Genomic DNA, 20,226 nt, shown 5'->3' with positions numbered 1-20,226 from the left:
GGCTTGATACACACTAGGCAAGTGATGTAGCTTTGAGCTCCATCTCATCCCAGTGTTTTGTCTTTTTATAATACCATGCAGCCCTGACTGGCCTGGAACTTAATATGTAGACCAGGCTGGGCTGGTTGTCTCAGAGATCTATTTTTGCTTCTCAAGTGCTGAGACTAAAGAGAAGTGTAAGCTACCATTCCTGATCTTAATCTTTAAAAAATTATATTTATTTTATGAGTACGGATGAATGCACAAGTGCATCATGTGTGTTTTTGGTTTCTGAGGAAATCATACGAGGGTGTCAGATCCTAAGGAACTGGAGATACATACAGCTGTGAGCTTGCCATGTGGCTGCTAGGAACCAAACCCAGGTCTTCTAGAAGAAGAGCAGTGTGTATTCTTAACCACTGAGCCATTCTTACTGAGCTAAGTGTTACTGTATTGTGGTTTTATTTGCATTTTGATATGATTATTGATACTGAATATTTTTTCATATACTTGTTGGTTTCTTTTCTCTTTCTTCTTTTCTTTTTGGTAGAAGTTAGCTGATGGAATTTTGTAAGTTAGATCCATAATTTTTTATGAGCACAAATAATTTTAATGATTTATGGTAAATAAGAGTGAAGTTTAAATCCATTAGGAAAAACATGAAAATTACAAGTTTTTCTATAGAAGGAAGTAAAACTTCCTAGTGTTAAAAGCCTAACATAGCCGAGCGGTGGTGGTGCACACCTTTAATCCCAGCACTTGGGAGGCAGAGGCAGGTGGATTTCTGAGTTTGAGAATTCGAAGCTAGCCTGGTCTACAGAGTGAGTTCCAGGACAGCCAGGGCTACACAGAGAAACCCTGTCTCGAAAAACCAAACCAAAAATAAATAAATAAATAAATAAATAAAGCCTAACATAAACCAACTGCATAAACTTCAGCATTTAGAGTACTCAGACATAGTAATACTGATAGGGAAAAGAGGGGGCAAGGCAAGAAAATGAAACATGGACAAGAACCCTCAAAGAACCCTTTTAGATACAGGAATTCACAGCAAGGAAGAGACACAAACAAGATCAGGAATGAGGCCCTGGATGTAACATAAAGCTACTGAGAGTCAGAATAAATAAAAATAATAATAAACTACCACAACCAAAATCCTCAGATTTTTTTTTGTCGTTGTTGTTTGTTTTTTAGACAAAGTTTCTGTGTGTAGCCCTGGCTTTCCTTGTGTTTGTTCTGTTGATCAGGCTGGCCTCAAACTCTCAACAATCTACCAGCCTCTGCCTCCCAAGTGCTGGGATTAATAATGTGCACCACTACTACCTGGTCAAAATCCCCAGATTTTATATGGCTTAATCCAGATGTTACCCCCACCCCCAGATTTAGAATATAATTCGAATGAAGCATAGGTAAGAGTTGTAGACTTCCAGAACTATTCACCCTGGCAAGCCAAAATCAGGAAATATTATTTTGTTCACATAATACACATGAAGAAATAGCAGTAGGTCAAGGGAGACGTTATGTAGGGTTTGTTTTCAAGTAGTGAGCAGAGTCTCAGACTTTCTTAGTAGTGGATCTGGAGACGACTGGCTTCACGGCCTCCTGTGTTCTGAGCTGGCACAGACCTACCCAGTACTTGTCAAGCTCCCCTGTTTGGGTTTTGACAGCAAAACTGTTGGTTCTCTTAGCACCAATTTCTGCAAACCTTAGTGCCACAAACACCTCAGTTTCTGAGAAGATTCATCAAAGAATCCTCGTCTTTAGAACCATTTTAAGATTATTGATTTTTGTCCATTTATAATGAGAACAGGCAGGCCTGACAGGTCAAGCTGCCCTCATGCCCAGGTACCCTTCCTGCTTCTATACCTTGGCTGTTTCAGTGTCAAGAGGAAGCTCTTCACACTCATACTATATATTTGCTGCTATGGCTTTGTGTAGGGTATGGTGAAAGTGTCATGAATTGAGAAATCTCCACCTTTGACCACCCATCAAACTAAAAACTTTATAAAGAAATTAAAATGGGTAAATTCAAGACCAAACTAGGTAACTTAGCAAGATTGTCTCCAAAATGTCCAAAGGTTGTGAGTTTGTTTATGTGCAGTTTCCCCCAACCCCCTGCAAGGTGGGGGGGGGAGAGGGAGAGAGAGAGAGAGAGAGGAAGAGAAAGATAGAGAGAGAAGGAGAGGGAGAGAGATTGATTAAAACTGGGGGCCTGGGGTTATAGTTCTATGCTAGTTAACTAGCATGTATAAGACCCTGACTTCCATTCCCAGTATCAAATAAAAGGTAGGCAAAGGGAAAGGTAAAGAAGAAAGAGAAAAAGGAATACAGAAGAAATGAAGTCTTCACATAGACTTATTTTAGTAATGCTCAGAAAAATTTATCACAGATTGCTTCTAATCTATTGAACTGACGGTGTTTGACTGTTTTCTAAACTGGCAAGACCTTTAAGAAATGATGAAAGGCTGGAGAGATTGTTCAGTGGTTAAGGGCACTGACTGCTCTTCCAAAGGTCCTGAGTTCAATTCCCAGCAACCACATGGTGGCTCATCTATAATGGGATCTGATGCCCTCTTCTGGTGTGTCTGTAGACAGCAACAATGTACTCACATATATAAAATAAATAAATCTTTTAAAAGAAGGAAAGGAATGATGACAGTAAAACAAGTTAGAGAAGATTGAGGTATGCACAGATACTCAGTAGGCAGATAGCCAATGTATACAATAAAAGTATGCACAGATACATAGTTGACACAAATGTGCACAATGAAAATATGCAGCATGAGCTAGTTTGGCACCAACACCCAGTGGTTCACATCATGACTTCCTAATGCTTATACAAGATTTAAAAAATGAATAAATGTAAAGAAAGACCAAGAAAAAAAATAAGAAACTAAAATACAGTATTAAAAAAGGTAATAGCAATAGAACTTTTCACCTGTAGTGGTATATTTAGATAGATGCTCTATTATAACAAAGGCAGAATACATTATACGGTGATATTGTTTACTAAAGGATACAAAATTAATGATAGAACACTTGTGGGTCTGACAAGTAGTTCTGATGCCATCTGACTTACTAGTCTTCGATAGATGCTGATAAAACTGAAAGACCTGATCAATAAAAATCATAGGCCACTTGTAAAATGAAAACTTGTTTGCAGTTTCCAGTGTGGAACCCTGTGCCTCATGCATCCTTCTTGAAGACTCTACCACTGAGTTTTAGTCCCAGCCTAAAGAGAACAATAAGTAGTTTAGGCCTCTAAATAAATTCCTAATCTAGTATCAGTTGTATTAGTTTTCAGTCTAAAGGTAACAGTGTAAATGGTTCTTCTTTTTCATATAAAGTAAATGGTCAAGCATATCACGATGGTTGGGTTCTCACGAACCATGCATGTTCAACTTAAAATGTTCACCTTGTATGACATTTAGCTGTCAATTGGAAGCAGTTCAAAGGCGATTATGCAGCTGATAAGCCAGATGGAAGGAACCGTCCAGACTTTGCTCTGCTGAACACTGGGTGACAATGAAACATGATTTTTATAGATGATGTATTTCATACAGAAGTGCTGATGCCTGGTATGCAACTGTGTTGATAGTCTGAGTCATGTCACTGGCTTGGGCATTCTACTGAGGACCTTGTTTCCTGCTACAGCAGTGAGTTTAAGAAGGTCATTCTATAGGTGATGTTTAAAGTTTACACCCCCCTCAAAAGAAGCAGCATCCATCAGATAGCTTTTGCAACAGCTGCCCTCTGTTGAGCCTGCTCCTCTACCGACCTCCAAGAACTTCCTGTTCATGTACTTTGCAAAGAGGCCAGCATCCATTGTGAACCCTCAAGCATACACTTCAAAGGACTTTGAGCTTTATCATCAGGAATAATGACATGAGTAACTGTTCTGTCAAACTCAGCACATTTTCTAGCCTTAAGAACTATCTCAAAAAAAAAAAAAAAAAAAAAAAGTAAGCCAGGCAGTGGTGGCGCACACCTTTAGTCCCAGAACTTGGGAGGCAGAGGCAGGTAGATTTCTGAGTTCGAGGCCAGCCTAATCTACAGAGTGAGTTCCAGGACAGCCAGTACTACACAGAGAAACCCCGTCTTAAAAAAAAAAAAAAAAAAAAAAAAAAAAGAACTATCTCAAATTTGTTGAGCATCTTCTGTTGTTATGAAAGCCACTGCCTACAAGCCCAGTAGCCCATTCTTCTGCTGCCTGGCATTCATGGCTGACCACTGCCTAGTTGAAAATGATTCATTCTTCTCTGGTAGCAGTAATAATTATCTTATGTTCTTATTGTCTGTATGATCAACAGGCTACACACCAAATTGTTGACAGCATTCCTCAAGGGGCCATAGGACAGTAATGTCTTGACTATATCTATGTGCCCATTCTTGGTCAAATGTTGAAGTGGTGAATGTTTCTGATAGCCAGTGGTGTTCACCAAATCATTATTCTGGAACAGGTTTTCTATACCTTCAGGTGCCCATGACTATAGGGTTCATGCAATGGTGTCTATCCAGTGTGGTCTTTAACTTTTGTGTCATTTCCGTTTTGCAAAAGGTATTCAACAGATGGTATATTGCTTTTAATAGAAACAACATGAAGCAAAGTCTCTCCTGTGATTTCTTTTCCTGGTGTAGTATTGGGTGATGACTTCAGTGTAGAGGGGCTTGACATCATTTGTGTGTGAGTTGAATTATTCAGCAGAAGTGGAGGTGTACCCAGTGAAAGTTTTAAGGGAGTCATCTGATATGGTAGTTTCTCCTGAGTGTGACATCAACTTAAAGTTGGCTTAAAGGCGGTGAAAAACAGTTGATCCATAGTACTTTTTCTGCAAGCTTATGTCTCTATTGCTACTTGGAATGTTGCTCTCACATCTCTTAGAAGTAGGATTGGGGGCCTGATGCAGTGATCACAATTTCTATTACACTTTAGTGAGAGATGATCTTTTACATAGACCTTCTTCTCAGGAGTCTTTTCACCCTTGTTCACAGTGTCTGGAGACACTATATGCTCAGCCAATTGTAAGAGAGTCTAAGATGGTGGAACATGCCTGTAATCCAAGAATTTGGAGGAGGAACATGAGTTCAAGGTCAGCTGGGACTACATAACTATGACCCTGTCTTAAACCAAACAACATAAACCAAACCAAAGCAAATCAAGAACCTCGAAACAAAACCCAAAGAACCCATATTTTTCTGATATATATGTAGAACAAATAAGGTTTTTGGTTCAAAGATCACTAAATACTTGCATCCTTATATATTCCAAGTCAATAGAAAATGTAGTTTTAAAATTATAGTTCAGGGTGGATACTAGTGGCTAAGAGCACTCAGTATTCTTACAGAGAATCCAGATTTGGTTCTAGCACCCACATGGCTGCTCACCGTTATATATAACTACAGTTCCAGGGGATCCAATACTCTCTTCTAGCCTCCATTGGCACCAAATGCACATGGTATACTCACATTCAGGCAAAACAATTATGCATTTAGAATAAAAATAAATCTTTAAAGCCAAAACAAAAGAAAAAACCCTAAAAACCAAAAACATCAACTATTTTCAATATTTATTAGTAAAAAATAAAATTTAAATAAATTAATAATAAAAAATTATTAATTTATCAATATTATTATCACATATCTGTGTAAGTCAGGAAAACTTGTAGGAGTTGGTTCTTTGTTACTTCATGTGGGTTCTAGTGACTGAACTCAGGTCTAGGCTTGGCAGCAAACGCCTTTACCTGCTGAGCCATCTCATCAGCCTTAATTACTTTTTAAAACTTATATTTGTTTTTATGTGTCTGTGAGTGTGGGCATGTGTATCTAGGTTAGAAGACAGCTTGCAGGAGTTGGCTTTCTTCTTCTACCTTTATGTGTGTTCTACGAACCAAACCTAGGTCACCAGGCTTAACAGCAAATGTTTCTGCTGGCTGAACCATCTTTCTAAGTCATTGTTTTTATTTTTATCTTATTTATTTATTTATTTATTTATTTTTGGTTTTTCGAGACAGGGTTTCTCTGTGCAGCTCTGGCTGTCCTGGAACTCACTCTGTAGACCAGGCTGGCCTTGAACTCAGAAATCCTCCTGCCTCTGCCTCCCAAGTGCTGGGATTAAAGGCGTGTACCCCTACCGCCTGGCTGTTTTTATTAAAAATTTTTTTGACATTAAAAAAATAAAGAATTCATCCAAAAAAATTTTTTTGACAGGGTCTTTCTATGTCTCTTTGTCTAACATAGAACTCATTATGTAGACTAGGTTGGCCTTGAACTAATAGAGAGCTACCTGTGTTGGCCTTTAGCTACTGGGAGTAAGGTGTGGGTCACTACACTTGGCCAAAGTCATTACATTTTAAAAATTATAAATATATATGATGGGCTGGAGAGCTGGGTTAGTAGTTAAGAGCATTAGCTATTCTTTCAGAGAACTTGAGTTCAGTTCTCAGCACTCACATGGTATCTCCCAGCCTCTAGTTCCTGTGATTGAATCCCTCTCTCGCTTCTGCAGGCAAAACAACTATACACATAAAATAAATATTTTGAAAAACTATAAAAAGATATGACAAAATTTATCACTTTTGTTCCTTTTTAAATAGTGCCTGTGATCAAACTTAGGGCCTTGCATAAGTATGACCCATTCCCCCAGCTTCATTTCATACATTTAAAGTTTTGAGTTATTGTTATTGGTTACATTCACATGTTGTGAATTACCAACATTACTTATTTTTGAAGTTATTGGCTGGGTGGTGGTGGTTGCATTATAAGCATTTTACTAAGTGAGCCATCTCTCCAGACCCAAGTGAGACTGGAACTCAATAAAATAGAACAACAGTCAGCTTTAATCCCAGCACTTGGGAGGCAGAAGCAGATGGATCTCTGAGTTCGGGATCTGCCTGGTCTACAGAGTGAGTTCCAGGACAGCCACAGTTACACAGAGAAACCTTGTCTTGAAAACAAACCAATCAACCCAACCAATAAACAAAAAGCACCACCTGTATGTATAGGTAACATTATCTGTTTATCTGTGGGCTAATTTTAAAAGATACTAGTCATTGTAGCAGCAGCTTTAGAAGTAACAACTGAAAAATAAGGCATGGTATGGGAAAGTCAAAAGTTTTCTCATGACTTAAAAGGCCATAGTATTTAATGAATTGTGGTATTGACACCAATGGTAGATAAGCAATGTTTGCTCAGAAACTGAATCTCTGCTTTATAAAGAAACCTAATAAATGTCCCCAGTGCTTAGCAGGTGAGTGAGGAAATGGGCTGTCCGAACAGTTAATCACAATGAGACAGTTAAGGAGAGATGAAAGAGATTTTCTGTTCAACCATATATACAAATAGTACGTTCCTAACTATGATATAAATGTGAAAAAGAAAACTTTCAGGAAAGATAAGGACATTTGTTTTTTTATGATATAAATGAGGGAAGATAGTGAAGATTTTTCATAAGACTTGAAAGACAAAGATTGATGTTTATTAAAATTTACAATGTGCAAGCCAGCATTGTGGCAGATACCTATAATCCTAGCACTGAGGAGGCAGAGGCAGGAGAATTGATGTAAATCTGAGGTCAGCTTGAACTACAAAGTGAGACCTTCTCTATGAATGAATGAATGAATGAATGAATAAAATAAATAAATAAATAAATAGATAGATAAAACAATTATTATAAGACAACGGGAACAGAAGAGATGCCCAACCATTTGGGAGAAAATACTAAAATATTTGTAGAGCATAGAATTGAAAAGGACAGCCTGGTCTACAGAGTGAGTTCCAGGACAGCCAAGGCTATACAGAGAAACCCTGTCTCAAAAAAACAAAACCAAAACCAAAAACAAAAAAAACCAAACAAACAAAGAATTGAAAAGGATTAATAATAAGCACATACGAGGAGCATTTTATATACTGCTAATAATAATAACAGGAAAGGACTAGAAAGTCATAACAGAGGAAGCACCAGGAACCTGCAGATGTGACAAGTGTTCAGACTCTTTAGTAGTCATGGACATGCAGATCAAAACACCATGAGGTGGGGTTTGTTTGCCACCTTAATGTTTGGAGTCCATGGCTAAGCACTCCTCCTCACATCCAGGGTCTCAGTGTGCTTGGCAAGTACTCCTCCATTGATACATTTCCCAGCCTGTTTTAAAACTTTCAACTAAAGTTTTTCTTCCTAACTGTTGAAATGATTGTTCATTTTAAGTGTGAAGTGGTCTTTAAAACATTTAAAAGTTTTGTTTATTTATGTGTATGTGTGTGCCTTCATGAGTTTATGTGTATCGTGTATCCCAACCTGTGGAGGCCAGAAGAGGGTATAGGATCCCCCTGAATCTGGAGTTGTTACAAGCAATTATGAGCCACCATGTGGGTGCTAGGAGCTAAATCTGGGTTCTGTGCAAGAGAAGTGGGTACTCTGATTTTGTTTTTGTTTTTATTTTGGAGGGGGTGTTTTTTTAGGGGGGGTTGTTTTTGAGGCAGAGTTACAGAGATCTACCTGCCCTTGCCTCTGCTGGGATTAAAGACATACACCACCACATCAGGGTCAAGCACTACCAAACTACTGAACCATCTCTCCATCCTCATGAAATAGTCTTTTTAAAAGACATATTTTGAAAGAAAAAATATGTGTGTTTGGTGACACCCATCACCTAATCTTGGCACTCGGGAGGCAGAAGCAGTTGGAATATAGACCCATCCTGGTCTACATAGTGAATTCCAGGCTCACTGGGATAACAGAGTGAGACCCTGTATGAAAAGGAAATATAAACAGAGATCATCCTCGGCTGCCTGCGTTCAAGGCCAGTCTGGGGTACATGAGAGACCCCATCTAAAGAGAGAAGAAGGAAAAAATACAATCTAAAGAAAAATATGTCTTCAAAGATAAAATAATACTTTAGTTTTGTTGAGAGAGAAGCTCAACCAAACTACCTGCTGGAAACTACAGATTTCTGCCTTGATGACACTCATGTAGTGTAATGTAACCTTGATGATAGGTTCTGTGTAGTACTGGCTGTTTTAATGTTTTCATTCAGAGGTGAGTGTTGCCAGCAACATCTGATGTGGGATTGAGACTTAGTTGACAAAGCAGACTGATGGTTGGGGTGTAGGAAAAGGTTAATGTTAAAGGAGCAAAAAAATCACTGTGGAGATGGGGGGCGGGATTTCATTTGTCCACGCATGAGCAAAACTTCTGTACTGCAGTGCTGCGTGCCAGGTGTGCAGTGAGGTCTGGATGGAATGTGGCAGCTCAGGGATGCTGAGGAAGATAGTGTCTAACCATTGCTTCTGTAAAACAGTCGATTAAAGCTTCCCCCCTTATTTTAGAAAGTTGAATGTTTTATTTCTTCCTTTTGTTTCTACAGAAGTCTTTCAAAAAGTTGAAAATTTAATTAAAATAACACATTTTCTTTCCATATAACTTCTCTTTCTCTCATAGTAGCTTGATTAAGTGGTTATTTTTCTAAGTATAGTTGACCATAAACAGTTATAATACTCTGATTTGTTGTTGTCTTGTGCCTTTAAAGTAAAATAGTTTTGGTGTAGGGCCTATATTTTAAAGGCTTATTTTGTTTTATTAGTTATATATTCTGAGCCTTTTATAATACCTAGTTATTTACAAATATATGCACTGGGCTTTTTTTTGTTTGTTTCTGAACAGTGATTAGTAAAATTGATATCATTTTTCTAGAAATTCAAGATATGGATTACTAACATAGTCAGTTATAATACCATGACTAAAATTTTCAACTAGAATTTATCATTTGATAAAATATTTCATGTTTGTTATATATCTTTTATTGACAATTCATTTGCTTTTGATCAAATTTAAACTGGATAATCCTTTAGTTTATTTATATTTAAATACCCTTAGTACTGCAGTAATATACAGCCGAGAACTGAATGAAAATTTTCTTTTTTTTCTTTTTAATTTTAACTTTTTTTTTTTTTTTGGTTTTTCGAGACAGGGTTTCTCTGTGTAGCCCTGGCTGTCCTGGAACTTATTTTGTAGACCAGGTTGGCCTCGATCTCAGAAATCCGCCTGCCTCTGCCTCCAGAGTGCTGGGATTAAAGGCGTGCGCTACCACCACCCAGCTTAACTTTTAAGCTAAGAGTTTTTCACATCAAGGACATTTGTGGGAGAAAAGATTTACTATTTAGAGGGTAAACATGTTTTGTTTTGCTTTTGAGACAGGCTCTTACCATCTAGCCCAGGCCTTGAACTCTGAATTCTCCTGCTAAAGCTTGCTAAATGCTGGGATTACAGGCCTGTATCACCAGCCCTAGCTAGGAACTTAAAAAAAACATAAATTTGAGAAATTAAGAAAGGGAAGTATTGAGGGACATTTGTTGACTTTTTTTTTTTTTAAGATTTATTTATTTATTTTTGTGAGCTTACTGTATGCTGTTTTCAGTCACACCAGAAGAGGGCATCAGATCCCATTACAGATGGTTGTGAGCTACCATGTGGTTGCTGGGAATTGAACTCAGGACCTCTGGAAGAGCAATCAGTGTTCTTAACCACTGAGCCATTTCTCCAGCCCGGATTCTTTTTTTTTTTTTTTAAACTTAAAAAAATTATGTGTACAGGTGTTTTACCTGCCTGTATGTCTGTGCACCCTGTTGTGTGGCTGGTGCCCATGAAGCTGGAAGAGGGCTTTGGATCCCCTGGAGCTGGAGTTATACAGAGTTGTGAGCCATTATGCAGATGCTAGGAGTAGAAACCAGGTCCTCTAGAATATCATCCAGAGCTCTCAACCACTGAGTCATCACTCCAGCACCCCGGTTTTTGAGAAATCTCATTATGTATCCCAGTATGGCCTCAAATTTATGATTCTCCTGCTTCAGTCTCCCGAGTACTGTGTACCACTATGCATAGTTTCTAAGGAAATCTTTGAACTCCAGCTTCAAGTAGATAACTAACTAGTTCTAAAAAGGCACTATATTTTAATGGTTAATTAATATTTAAATTTCTCTTTAATACAATACAATACAACACAAAACTTTACAAGTGATAGTTTTCTTAAAGGTTAGTTGAAAAGTAGAATCTGAAATCATATTGAGGAATTTTTTTATAATGTTGTATTAAAGTTCATTGTTTTGGAGGCTAGAGAGATGACTCAGCAGTTAAGGATACTTGTTGCTTTTGTCGAGGACTTGGGTTCAGTTTCCAACAGCCACATGTGGTTCAGAACTATGTATAACTCCAGTTCCCGGGATCCAACTTCTCTTGTAACTATTCAGGCTCTTCCACCCAGGTAGTATACTCAGGCAGAATGCACATACAATATTTTAAAAAAAGATTCATTGGTTTACTCTGTACTTTGAAAACACCTCTTGGCCGGGTGGTGGTGGCGCACGTCTTTAATCCCAGCACTTGTGAGGCAGAGGCAGCTTGGTCTACAGAATGAGTTCCAGGACAGCCAGGGCCACACAGAGAAACCCTGTCTTGAAAAAAACAAAACAAAACAAAAAGACCTCTTACTCATGCATGATTTTCTAATATGCATAAAGCTCTTTGAAAATTAATACATTGTCTGTATTAATACATTACTGTTGCTGTAAAGATACCATGTCCAAGGCAACTTAGAGAAAAAAGAGTTTATTTGGGGCTTACATTTTCAGAAGGTGAGTCCATGTTTATTTTGGCAGGGAGCATGGAATTGGCAGGCAAGCATGGCACTGGAGTAGTAGCTAAGAGCTTATATCCCATCCACAAACAGGAAACAGAGAGACCTAACTGGAAATAGTGTGGGCTTTTGAAACTTTAAAGCTCCCGCCAGTGACACATCTCCTCCAACAAGGCCATACCTCTTAATCCTTCCCACACAGTTCCACCAACTGAGGGCCAAGTATTTAAGTATATGAGCCTATGGGGGTCAGTCTCATTCAAATATCACAGACATCTTAAAACTGTTTCTGCTTTTCATTCTTTACTGTTAAGCAACCATGTGAGTGGCACACATTGATTACCCTCTTTAATGTGATAAACCAAAATCTGAAATCTCAGACTTTTTTTGAGACAGAGTTCTTCATCTGAAGCCCAGGCTGGCCTCACTATATAATCCATGTTGTACTAGAATTTATGGGTTATTCTCTAGCTTCAGTCAACTAGATACTGGGATTATAGGCACAAGTCATTCTGCCCAGCTGTTTTGTTTTAGAAACAAAGTCTTACTGTATACAGAACAGGCTAACCTCTGTTTCAGTATGTATAGTCCAGGCTGGCTTTGAACTCTTAGATTTTCCTAAGAGTTCAGCTTCCATAGTGCTGAGACTGCAAGTGTGTGAAACCACACTATATTCAGAATCCAAAATTTGTGAGTGTTTATGTGCCAAAAGTAGAAAACTTCACACTTGATTTAGTTTGATAGCTCACAGAACAGGTATAGTAAAAATGTATAAAATTACTTTTAGGCTAAATTTATAGGATGCATGAATGAATTTTATGTTTAGATTTGTTATGTCCCTTATGCAAGATGTCTTTTTATGTGAACATTCCAAAATATGGGAAGATAAGGGATGTTCAATTTATATCACTATTAGTGTGTGTTTGTGTGTGTGTGTGTGTGTGTGTGTATCTCTTGAGCCTAGGCAGGATTCATGTTGGTTCTGGGAATCAAACTCAGGTCCTTAAGTTTGCACTTTACTCTCTGAACAAACTCCCCAGTGTCATTTATATAGATTGTTTTGCAACAGGTTCTCATGTCGCTCAGACTAACCCTACTCTGCAGTGTAGCAGAGGATGACCTTGAGCTCTCCATCCCCCTGCCTCCACTCCCCAGATGTTTCCATTAAGAGGCCTGTGTCCCCATACTTGGCGCCAAGTCTCACTTTAATGCAAATACTAGAAATGAGTAAATTTGGTAAGGATAGCATTTCAAGAAAGCTGAAATAGACCAAAAGATGGTCTTCTTTTGCGAAACAGCCAAAGAGTTAATACAGAAGATTGTTGTTGAAGGAAATTAAGTGAGCTGCCTCTCTGAACACTTAATAAATAATAAGAAAGAAAACAGACTTCATATTGATATGAGAAAATTTAGATGATCTGGATGCAAGATTACACTGATTATATTCCTATAAGCCAAGACCCAATCCAGAGCAAGTTCCTAATTCGAGTTCTGTGAAGGGTGAGAGAAGTGAAGAAGCTACAGAAGGAAAGGAAAGTATGTTAGTATGATGGTATTAGAGGTTCATATGGTTTCAGGAAACAACTGTCTTTAACCAAACAAAGTGCAGCAGCATGTGCAGCTGCACGATATATACATGATCAAGTGAAGGTAAATGATAGAGCTGGCTGCAGTAAGCCAGACATTTCCAGTGTCATTAGACAGTGTCACCTATGATATTTTAAAACTGTAGAGAAGTTGGTGCCTGGTTTGAAAGGACAGACTCACTTTCTTGTTAGGAACGAATGTGGTTGTTCACTTTAATCTGAAACTAATAATTTCCTACTAGTAAGACAGTAAATCTGTTTATAATGTTTTACTGAAAATATTAAGATCTTTTCAGAAAATGCTCTTTTCAAAATACTGCTTGTTCACAGTTCACATGGTTACCCAAGCGTTCTGATAGAGATGTAAGATACTGTTTTTATGCCTGCCTGCTAATGTAACATCAATTTTGCAGCTCATGGATCAAAAAGTAACTGCAATTTTTTGTGGAGTCTGTTCATTTCACCTTTATATAGGTTCTGTGGATTAAACTCAGGTCACCAGGCTTGTACAGTAAGCTCTTTACCTAGTGATTTCATTTTTAATGGCTATAGTGATTCCTTTGATGGCTATGAATGAGTAAGGGAAACATGACTCTTCCAGAAAGGATTCATTGTTATACTCTGAAGGAAAAGAAGACAAGAAAGTTGTGGCTGGGCATGGTAGAACATCCCTATGGTACCAGCATGCAAGAGGTTGAAGCAGGAAGACAGCAAACTTGAGGGCAGCTTGGGCTACGTAATGAGACCCTGTCTTAAAAAAGAACTGTAAATGTGAGTCATGGAAGGTGATGAGAGGGACTGGTGAGATGGCTCAGTGGTTAAGAGCACTGACTGCTCTTCCAGAGGTCATGAGTTCAAATCCCAGCAACCACATGGTGGCTCACAACCATCCACAGTGATATCTGATGCCCTTTTACAGGGTGTCTGAAGACAGCTACAGTGTATGTACATGTAATAAATAAATAAAAACCGAAAAAAAAATAAAAAGGAAGGTGATGGGAATAACCACATTACCAAGAGCCTGGAGGGATTTGGTTCAATCAAACACAGCATTGGGGGGTCAGAACTGCTGCTGTAGTAGAAATGGCAAGAGAGTTTGAATTCGAATTGTTTTACTGAGGTGGAATCTGTTAGTAAAGATACTGTGGTATTGATGAAGTGGTACGAAGGATTTAGGATATTACGCAATCCTAGCTGGTAAAGCAGTTTGAGAGACTCTAAGCTTTATTTCTGTCTTTGGTACTTTGAGACAAAATCTTTCTACATAATCAGCCCTGTCCCATACTCCCGGTCAGCTCCTCATCCTCCTGCTCTGACGTCCTTGAATGCTGTGGTTACAGATGTGGAATGCCATCTAGGCTTTGCTGCATTTGTAAAAGTTCTCCTCTAAAAAGTTCAACTCCATCACATCACAGGGAATCGTTCCTGAAAGGGAGAGTCAATCAACATGGCAAACTTTCATGGTGCTCTTTTGCTATTTTAAGAACTTGTTACCAGCCTTCAATGCTAATGCTTTGGCCGGTCATTAGCTATCAATATCAAGCTTCTTCTCTGGGATTATGATTTGCTAAAGCCTTAGATATCATTAACATTTTTTGTAATAATGTGTTTTTAAAAATACACTTATGTATTTTTTTAGGCACACCACAGTACAGTGTACGTTTAACTTACTCTAACATTTATGAATCAAAAGACTAATGTGATATGCTTTATTGCAATGCTTCTTAATGTGGTCATTTAGATATAAACCCATAGTTTCAACAAAGTATGCCTTATGATTGCCCATTTGAAACCCAGTTCATTGGTTTAACTTTAGCATGGCATCTGCCTGTTTTAAACTTTTCATTATTTCTGTTGTTTTCAGGAGAGGATTCACTTCTTTTCTCAGCTGTGTTTGGTGTCCCTGAGTCTACAATCTTCGTAGTTATTTTCCCTGAATGTGGGAATTGACCATCTGTTTTTGTCTCATTTCTATGCTGTGATGACAAAAAGCAACTCGGGAGAGAGAGATTTACTTTGGTATAGTTTGGTACAATTTCATGGTCTAGTTCATTACTGTTGGGAAGTCAAAACAGGAACTTGACAGTTATGGTACATCCACAAATGGAAGCAAGAACTGAGTGCACACACTTGTGCTGCTTGCCTTCGCTCAGCTTCACTTCTCCATTCGTGTAGGGTGCAGAACCCCCTTTCTATGGTGTGGAGTCACTCACACTAAGCTGGGTCTCCCCATATCCGTTAACTTAAGGCAGTCTCTCAGAGACATGTGCACAGGCCACATCAATGTAATCCATCCTTTATTGAGGCTCTTTCTTCATGATTCTGTTTTATCAACCTGACAATGAAAACTAACCATCAGGCGGCTAGTGTGATGGCTCTGTGGTTAAGGGTGCTTGCTACTCTTCCAGAGGACCCTATTTCAGTTCCTAGCACCCACATTAGGCTGCTCATAACAGCCGAGGGGGGGTCTAGTTCCCTCTTTTGGCCTCCAGGGTCCCTGTACATGTTCTGCACACACACACACACACACACACACACACACACACACACACACACACAAACATATAAACAAAATTTTTAAAAAAATGTTGAGACAAGGTTCCTCAAAAAGTAGTTCTGGATGTTTTGGAACTCTCTAATATAGGAGTTCCCAGCTTGGCCTAAGACTTACAGAGATCCTCCTACCACTGTTTCCATCAATAAAATAAATCTTTTTTTTTTTTTTTTTACGAAAATAGAGTTTATTAAAAACATCCCTATTGTTTGAGGAGCTTTTCACCGTTACCTTGTCTTAAATTAAAAAAAAAAAATAGAGAGCACTTGTAATTAGGATTTGTAAACTAAAATCTTAAAATAAACAAAAGCTCACTAATCATCACACAGACCTTGTGTAGGATGTGGAGGGAGGAAGGTAACTGCTTGGGTACTTGGTGGAACTGGGAAAAGAACTGAAGGTCTGACTTGTTTTGTTTTGTTTTGTTTTGTTTTGTTTGAGACAGGGTTTCTCTGTGTAGTCCTGGCTGTCCTGGAACTCACTCTGTAGACCAGGCTGGCCTCGAACTCAGAAATCCGCCTGCCTCTGCCTCCCAAGTGCTGGGATTAAAGGCGTGCGCCACCACCGCCCGGCTTGGTCTAATTTTTTAGTAGAAACTGAGCCAGGTTTTTTTTTGGAGGGGGGGACATATTCTTTCTTTTTTTTTTTAAATTTATTTATGTGTTTTATGTTTATGAATGCTCTGTCTACATGTATGCCAGAAGAGGGCATTTGATTCCATTACAGATGGTTGTGAGCCACCATATGATTCCTGGGAATTGTACTCATGAACTCTGTAAGAGCAGTCAGTGCTCTTAACTGCTGAGTCATCTCTCCAGCCCTTCGGGCCCATTATTGAATTTTTCCTTCACAGCCACATTGCACCTCTTAATTCCTGCAGGCTACAATAACATGAATTAGAGTGCTTTTAACTGAATTTCTTTTCTTAGGCTTGTGTTTAATTTTAAAGGCTCTACCAATTCAATTTTGTCTTTTTTCCCCTTTATTAGTTTTATTGCTATTCTCTGTTGTCTCCTCTCTGAATCTCTTCACTCTGTTTAAACTTTCAAATGTGTTTTATTGCCATTTGGGATTGAGTGTAACTTTTTTTAGCCCATTTATGTTGTAGTAGGTATCACTGCTTTGTTACTTTCACTGTTGTAGGACATTGTGTTACGTAGGGGTGAGTCACAACTTGTCTCATCTCCTGCTATGTATCCCTATGTCAAGCCCACTTTTGGGGTATTGCAAGTTGTTTAGCTATGAATATCATATACAGGGTTTTTGTGAGTATTTCATTTTTCTTTTTTTTTCCAAGGAGAAGGGGTTTATTTAGGAGACAGGGCAAAGGTGGGGGGAGAAGAAGAAGAAGAATTAGAAGAATTAGAATTAGAAGAAGAAGAAGAAGAAGAAGAAGAAGAAGAAGAAGAAGAAGAAGAAGAAGAAGGAGGAGGAGGAAGAGAGGAGAGGAGAGAGGAAGAAGAGAGAGGAAGAACAGAAGTAGAGGCCGGCCATGACCACGTGGAGAGAGGGGGAAGGGAAGGGGAGAGGGGCAAGGGGACGGAGAGAAGCTAGAGGCAAGAGAGCAAGAGAACAAGAGCTCATTTTTCTTGAGTCTGTAAAATTGTTGAGGCGTCAGGTGACTGTTTACCTTTGAGGATACCAGGCTCCTCTTTATGCCGCTCCTAATTTTTAGTCCCTAGCGTTAGGATTGGGAAGTGCCTTCCTTCCTCTGCACTCATTTGCTAGTCTGCCTTTGAATTATAATTACTTTAATGGGTATAAAATAGTGTCTCATTATGAAATTCTTTTTGTTTCTCAAGACAGGATTTCTCTACATAGCTCTAGCTATCCTGGAACTTGCTCTGTGGACAAGGCTGGCCTCGAACTTAGAGATCTGCCTGCCTCTGCCTCCCGAAAGAGTAAAGGTGTACACCACCACCAATTGGCTCGTTATGGAATTTTTGTTTTTTAAAGAGTATTTATTAAGAACTTCAGACTAGCCTAGAAATATCTATGTATCTCAGACTGATCTCAAACTTGTCTACAGCCTCCTGAGTGCTGGGAGTACAGACATGCACAATCACACCCTGCTGAGTGCTGGGAATGCAGACATGCCCATCACACCCTGCCTTTCTGGTTCTAGTTTGCATTTCCTTGATGACTGATGATGTTGAGCACCTCTGACTGTGTTTGCATTAGCCATTTGGTCAGGTTTTTGTTTGTTTTGTTTCTTTGTTTTTCAAGAAAAGATTTCTCTGTGTAGCAGTCCTGGCTGTCCTGGACTCAATTTGTTGACCAGGCTGGCCTCGAACTCACAGAGATCTGCCTCTGCTTCTACCTCCCTAGTGCTGGGATTAAAGGTGCCTGCCACCAGGCCTGTTTATGTTTTGACTATTTGTATATACTTTTTGTGTGTGTGTGTACATGCGAGTCACATGTGTATATAGTAGTCAAAAGATGGCTCCTTCCACCTTTATGTGGGCTGGGACAACTTGAACTTAGGTTACCAGGCTAGCTCAACACACAACAGGATTACACAGTGAGACCCTATCTCAAGAATAAGAGTACCTAAAATCCAGTATGGTGGTACATTGCCGATATCCAATATAATATTAGTTATTATAAGCTAGATAGAGTCTTCCTGTTGAACATTAGTCACTTAATTTTTGGAATGAATCGCTCAGGTTAGGGCTCTACTTATGTTTCACAGGATGTGAAGTTTTACCTGGCGATATTTCCAGTTAACCAAAATGCTACCATAATTAAATGCAGTGTTTTATTTTATGAGGAGGAAAAACCTTTATATTTCAGGCACCTATTGGTAACAATTCAGAAGGGTTCCCCTGGCTAACACTAACCTGACAGCTGATTTGATTGAGTCATATTTCACATTGATTATTTCACACAGGAACTATTCCTGGGTAAAGAAATTAGAAAATGAATAGTTTTCATATACAAAATAACATACATTTCTCTTGTAGCTCTTCCACCCAAACCGCCTAAGCCAATGATGTCAGCAGTTACAAATGGAATGAAGGACAGTTCTGTTTCTCTTCAAGATGCAGAGTGGTACTGGGGCGATATTTCCAGGTAACCGAAATGCTACCGTAATTGAATGCAGTTCTTTTAGTTGATTTTGAAATAGTAGTTAAGAAGTTTAATACTCTATTGGCTTTCATTTAAAGATTACATTTCAAAAAGTATGTGTGGTAACCCTTCAAAAGTGTATTTAGGGGCTGGTAAGATGGCTCAGAGGTTTAAAGGTAATTGTGCAAAGCCTGATTTCCTGAGTTCAATCCCCTGGATTCCCATGGTGTAAGAAGGAACTGATTCCACAAGTTATCCCATGATTCACCTCACATGCATCGTGGCATGTTAACACACACATACACAAAATAAAGAAAAAATTTAAAAGAGTCTATAGGGGCTGGAGTGATGATTCAGAGGTTTTGTGTATGACTCCAGTTCCAGAGAATCTAGCATCTTCTGGCCTCTGCAGGCTCTGCAGGCTCTGCAGGCTCTGCATGAATTTAGTGAATAGACATACAGACAGGCAAAACACCCATATACAATAAAAAAAAAACAAACCTCTTTTAAAACAAAAGCATCATTCTCAAGACAAAATGACAGGAAGGTCTTTCTTTGGGTTATGAGTGTGATTGTTCTTTTCCATACTGTTTCAAGGATGAACTTTTGAATATATAATCCTTACTCGTTTAAGGTAGTTACATGTGATTAGAATAAAGGAACTTAGATTCCCTTTACCTTTTTCATTTTGTTTTGTTAGATAGGCTCTCATTCTGCAGTTTTGGATGGCCTGAAACTCAATATGTAACAGAAATTTCCTTCTGCTTCCCATCCATCACCATGCCTGCTGGCCCTCCTCTACTTTTGTTTATAACCCAGTCAGGTCTTGAATTTGGGATCCTCCTCACTTATCCTTCCAAGTATCTGGAATTACAGACCTGCACCACCTGGCTCGGCTCCCTCACCTTTTCCTCCCTAAGGTAGTGGATCTAAAAAGTCTGTTGAAGTGGAGCCCAAGAACCTTTGAGGCAGAGTCTTGCTTTGTATTCAGTGCTGACCTTGAACCATCTCAAACTTTAGATCTCTTGTCTTAGCCTTTTTGATGCTGGGATTATAAGCAAGTTTCACCATGCCCATCATTAGGTGATTTTAGTGCAAGTCTGTTAGGTTTTGTTTTTATTTTCTTTTTTTTTTTTTAGTTTTTCAAGACAAGGTTTCTCTGTGTAGTCCTGGCTGTCCTGGAACTCACTCTGTAGACCAGGGTGGCCTTGAACTCAGAAATCCACCTGCCTCTGCCTCCCAAGTGCTGGGATTAAAGTTGTGCACCACCACTGCCCGGCTTGTTTTCATTTTCTGAGGCAGAGTTTCTCTGTGTAGCCCTGGCTGTCCTGGAAGTAGCTCTGTAGACCAGGCTGGCCTCAAGGTCACAGAGACTGCCTGCCTCTGCCTCCCAAGTGCTGGGATTAGAGGT

General features: G+C 39.0%; 1 protein-coding gene and 1 pseudogene across 1 annotated transcript in view; one reads left to right on the top strand and one right to left on the bottom strand.

The window, feature by feature from the left end:
• The window catches only part of LOC114638534 (phosphatidylinositol 3-kinase regulatory subunit gamma), an 84,177-nt gene that overhangs the window by 26,338 nt on the left and 37,613 nt on the right, over window positions 1–20,226 (top strand). The window contains exon 2 of the mRNA XM_028787046.1: window positions 18,710–18,818. Coding sequence (XP_028642879.1) covers window positions 18,710–18,818 — 109 coding nt within the window. The remainder of the gene's footprint in view (window positions 1–18,709; window positions 18,819–20,226) is intronic.
• Window positions 3,407–5,918, bottom strand: LOC114639599 (annotated as a pseudogene).

Source organism: Grammomys surdaster, unplaced genomic scaffold (assembly GCF_004785775.1).
Source record: "Grammomys surdaster isolate TR1022 unplaced genomic scaffold, NIH_TR_1.0 100, whole genome shotgun sequence".
Lineage (NCBI taxonomy): Eukaryota > Metazoa > Chordata > Mammalia > Rodentia > Muridae > Grammomys > Grammomys surdaster.
Note: the sequence above shows the minus strand (reverse complement) of the source record. Positions and strands in the feature narration are given on the sequence as shown.